At 39.3% G+C, this 4,612-nt stretch overlaps 1 protein-coding gene across 1 annotated transcript in view; it reads left to right on the forward strand.

Moving 5' to 3' along the window:
• The window catches only part of Hmgcr (3-hydroxy-3-methylglutaryl-CoA reductase), a 20,787-nt gene that overhangs the window by 4,318 nt on the left and 11,857 nt on the right, over window positions 1–4,612 (forward strand). Inside the window, exons 3-6 of the mRNA XM_028790193.1 lie at window positions 259–370; window positions 588–675; window positions 1,619–1,703; window positions 2,937–3,042. Coding sequence (XP_028646026.1) covers window positions 259–370; window positions 588–675; window positions 1,619–1,703; window positions 2,937–3,042 — 391 coding nt within the window. The remainder of the gene's footprint in view (window positions 1–258; window positions 371–587; window positions 676–1,618; window positions 1,704–2,936; window positions 3,043–4,612) is intronic.

The raw sequence follows: 4,612 nt of genomic DNA on the forward strand, positions 1-4,612 counted from the left end.
AAAAATGCTTTTTTAAATACAAGAGAGTATAGTTGACTCTCTTGAAAAAGATAACTTTTGTAAGGACTATCAGAAAAAGTGATTGTGAAGAATTACAAATTGCTCAAAAGTTACATTCAATTTTTGATTTCTGTATTGGCTATTTAGATTTAGTTGTACTATGCTGGCATTTACATTCTTGTGATAATACACAAAGCAATGACAGGTAACAGTTGTTTCGTGTGGGTACTTGTTTGAAAGCGCTCTCTCTGCCACCAGGACGTACTGAGCAGTGACATCATCATCCTCACCATAACGCGGTGCATCGCCATCCTGTACATTTACTTCCAGTTCCAGAACTTACGTCAGCTTGGGTCAAAATATATTTTGGGTAAGGCTGGTCGCTTGCTGTCTTTGCATGCTCTGAGGCTTTGATTTGCCGGGGAAATGTGCGTAATGCTGAAAGAGTGTTGAGTACATTCAGCAGTTAATATTCTCAAATGCAAGGGCTCAGTACTATAAAGGAAATGACATTGTTCTAGTGAGACTGTGTGCTAGTACTTGTGTAAAAAGGAGTGCAGACTCTAACTGTGGTGTTTGACGTTTAGGTATTGCTGGCCTCTTCACAATTTTCTCAAGTTTTGTCTTCAGTACAGTCGTCATTCATTTCCTTGACAAAGAGTTGACAGGCTTAAAGTAAGTAAAACCCAACAGTGTGCTCTTCTAAAATATATTTTTAAGACTCTTTATTCTCTTTATTAAAGGTGATGCATACATTTAAAAGTTTAAAAAGTATGGGGAAATTTTCATGTACTTGCTGTAAGCTAGCTCTAGCTGTTAACAGTTTGTTATTCTTTCCCATTTATTTGAGACATATTTTCTGACTGTATATGCTGTGTCAAGTCTTTTTTGCCCAATATAGTTTATCTGCATCTTTTCATGTCCTTAATGTTAAAATAAATTATTAGTGATAGCTGTATAATATTCTGTGTGAATATTTTATAGTTTGTTATTCTAATGTTGAATTGTTAATTTTTCTCCATCAATAGCACAATGATTAATATCTTTATAGGCAGTTTTGTTTGTGTTCACCATTAACACCTAGGGATACATTTCAGGAGGAACACAGCAGCCGAGGGTTGACTTATTTTAAAGCTTTTGCTTTTTTAACCTCTTGCCTTGGGGGAGGTGGGGGTAACTTCACCAATTTGTGTATTACACATTTTTCTTAATGTTAATTCAAGTATTTTTTATAAACATAGAATAGCACTTTGCTGAGAAAACACCTAGAGGTTTTTCAGTGCGTGTTCATTTACATTTTAACATTGTCAAGTATTTTAGTTATGCTGGGCCTAATGACAGTGTCTGTAACTTCAGGGATGGAGTCAGGGGTCCAAAGCCACTTTCAGCTACACAGCAAGTTAGAAGTCAGCCTGGGCTTCATGGGGCTTTGTCTCAAAAAAGTGAAACAAACTTTTACAAATATTTTGAGCATCTCTTAGCCTCAAGGCTTCTTAAGAATACTAGCAGAAAAGTGGTCATGCCACGTCTGTGGTATGGGAAGGATTATTTTAAGAAGTTTCTAAAACTATATTTTCCCTGTGTTAAATGTAACTTGTCTTGATTTTTTTTTCCCCAGTGAAGCTTTGCCCTTTTTTCTGCTCTTGATTGACCTTTCTAGAGCGAGTGCGTTAGCAAAGTTTGCCCTAAGTTCAAACTCACAGGTGAGTGTTGTTTGTAACCCTGGAGTGGGATGGGCTCCCCCGTGTTTGTCTAGTCACAAGAGGAGATTTCTTTACTGTTCAGAATGTAACCGCTCTCTCAAGCTTTTAGAGGTATGTTTTAAGACTGGTTTGTGCAAGTATCTCACTTCCCCATTTTCTCTTTGAAAGTCTTCTGAAGTCAAAGCTGCGTGACTTAGGTGAATAAATCACCTATTGAGGGCTTAGGGGAAAGAGGGAGTGTTTCAGGTACTTTCCTCCTTGCTTTGACCAAATGCTTGACATGGAACAATTAAAGGAAGAAAGGCTCGTTTGGGTTTATGTTTCCAGGAGGTAGTTAATCCCTCTGAGGAAGGCATGCTAGCAGGAAATGGAGGCTTCGTTCAGGAAGTTGGGCCAGGCTGTGAAACCACAAAGCCCACACACACCCTGTGATCCACTTCCTCTGATGAGGCTCAACTCCCCCTCAGCCTTCCCAAGGAGCTCCATCTACTGGGGATCAAGTACAAGAGCCGCCTTTGGGGGCCTTGTGTGTACTTCAGCTTCACACCGTAACAGATCTAGTGGAATAGAGCCTCAGATCACATTGTTTCTAAGCCCCTCAAATTGTTTAACAACCTTGTAGCAGAATTCTTTTTGAGACATACTGTTTCTCATTCTGTTCTGAATTACAGTGATTCTCCTGCCATGGTCAGTTGAGTGCTGGGATTGCAGATATACACACCGCCTTGTTCTATTTAGTCCTTTTATAATTTCCTTCAGTGATGGGCTGTTGAACTCAGGACCTGTTGCAGAATTGTCAAGTGCTCAGTCACTGAGTTACCCCTTCCCAAGCTGGGAAAGAGTTCATAGTCTGTCCTGATTATATATATTGGATATTGCTTATGATCATTTGAACATTTTGATAAGAAAATTATCTAGGTTTTATTGTACTAATGTGACACCTCAAAGTATAGTATCTCAGCTAAGCTTTTGTCAGTGGGAGCCCAAATATAATACTAAATGTCAAAGTGTGTAATCAGGTGGAATTGAAATGATTGATTAACCTACCACTCAAATGAGTACTCCTTAGAAGATGCCTCTCACAGCCCATTTTGCCTATTGAATGCATCCTGTCTTATCAGATTTGTTCTTTGCGTAGTAAAATAAGTTTTCTATAGGACCCAGGATGCTCTCTAGCATTTAAAAGGCTAACTTGCACTTTACAACCACCGGTGTGTTTGGTTTATTCTTTAGGATGAAGTAAGGGAAAATATAGCTCGTGGGATGGCGATCCTGGGCCCCACATTCACCCTCGACGCCCTTGTGGAATGTCTTGTAATTGGAGTTGGCACCATGTCAGGTTTGTAAGCAATTTCTAATACACCTACAGTTAAAAGGGGAAATAGGAGGTCTCACATTTCCATTGTTAATTTTTGAGTTCTGACTTCAGTGATTTGAACTGCAAATGTTGTTAGTGTGTGGATGTATGGACCTCTGTGGGCGTGGTAAGAGACTAGTAGCAGGTCACTGATATGTCCCATGCTTGCTGTCTTCTCCTGTGTCTGCTTGTGGTGTTTGGGGTTTGCTGTCGGTTTGTAACTGAGACAGTATTGCAGGGCTGTTCTGGAGACTCTTGCTCTTACTTGGGCTAAATTAGTAACTTGTCTCCCTGTATTTTAATTGTCATGTTGGAGGTGGGGCAAGAGTCCAGATATAATCCAGTGCTTTAATTAGATACTGGGCCACACATCCTAGCATGTCTGTAGCACCCACCTCAACACACTTCCTCATCCTTAAAGGACTACTAGAAAATTAATAGTAAACAGCAAACAGGACTCCATTACATACAATGGACATGTATGTACAGAATGAATATATCATGCTCTTGTGAGCTTTCCTGCTCTTAGACTGTATTTTTTTTTCTTCTGGGGTGTGTGTGTGTGTGTGTGTGTGTGTGTGTGTGTGTGTGTGTTTATCCATCTGTGTCCCCCTGGGGTTACATGTCATTGTAAGCCATCTGATGTGAGTGCTGGGAACCAAACTTGAGTCCTCTGCAAGAGCCAAAGACACTCTTAGCTGTTGAGTTATCTGCCACTCCAGCCCATAATTATCTTATTTTTGGAGAATATTTGGTTGTCTCTGTATTCATTCATTTATTAAATATTATATATTTCTTTATATAGTATAAATAATAATGATAGATATTCTACTATTCAATAAAGAGTTTTAATTAGGAAAGAAAAAAACATTTTTTTGTTTGTTTGTTTGTTTTTTTTCGAGACAAGGTTTCTCTGTGTAGCCCTGGCTGTCCTGGAACTCACTCTGTAGACTAGGCTGGCCTCGAACTCAGAAATCCGCCTGCCTCTGCCTCCCAAGTGCTGGGATTAAAGGCATCCGCCACCACCGCCTGGCTAGAAAAAAAAACATTTTAAAAATTGTTTTAAAATGTATACTTATCCATGTTAACTTCCTCTCACGGTGTGAGGGTCTGACTGCTCCTGAAGCTTGTACGAGCTTTGGACACATTTTACCATGTCCTGGGACTGACTATGAAAAGGCTAGTACAGAGAAGGGTTTGGCTAAGTGTAGCTCCGTGGTCGGACATACTTTGCATATATGAAGGTCCAGTTCCTAGCACACATACAAGCCACAGCTACTTAGAAGTCTTTGGGCTGGAGCTGTGTCCCTGTGTGGTACCAAAGTGGCAGAGAAGCTTATTTTGGGACAGTCAGGAAGAATGATGGCAACATGAGTTTAGAAAAGAAAATAGCTGATGATAATTTGTGAAAAGCATTGGTTAAGTATTGATTGAGTGGCCTTGAGTGTGAAAATATTCTGTTCATCTAGTGTTTAAGTAGAACATATAGATTTGAATATATATATATATATATATATATATATATATTCAAATCTATATGTTCTACTTAAAC

This window comes from Grammomys surdaster, unplaced genomic scaffold (genome assembly GCF_004785775.1).
Source record: "Grammomys surdaster isolate TR1022 unplaced genomic scaffold, NIH_TR_1.0 125876, whole genome shotgun sequence".
Classification (NCBI taxonomy): domain Eukaryota; kingdom Metazoa; phylum Chordata; class Mammalia; order Rodentia; family Muridae; genus Grammomys; species Grammomys surdaster.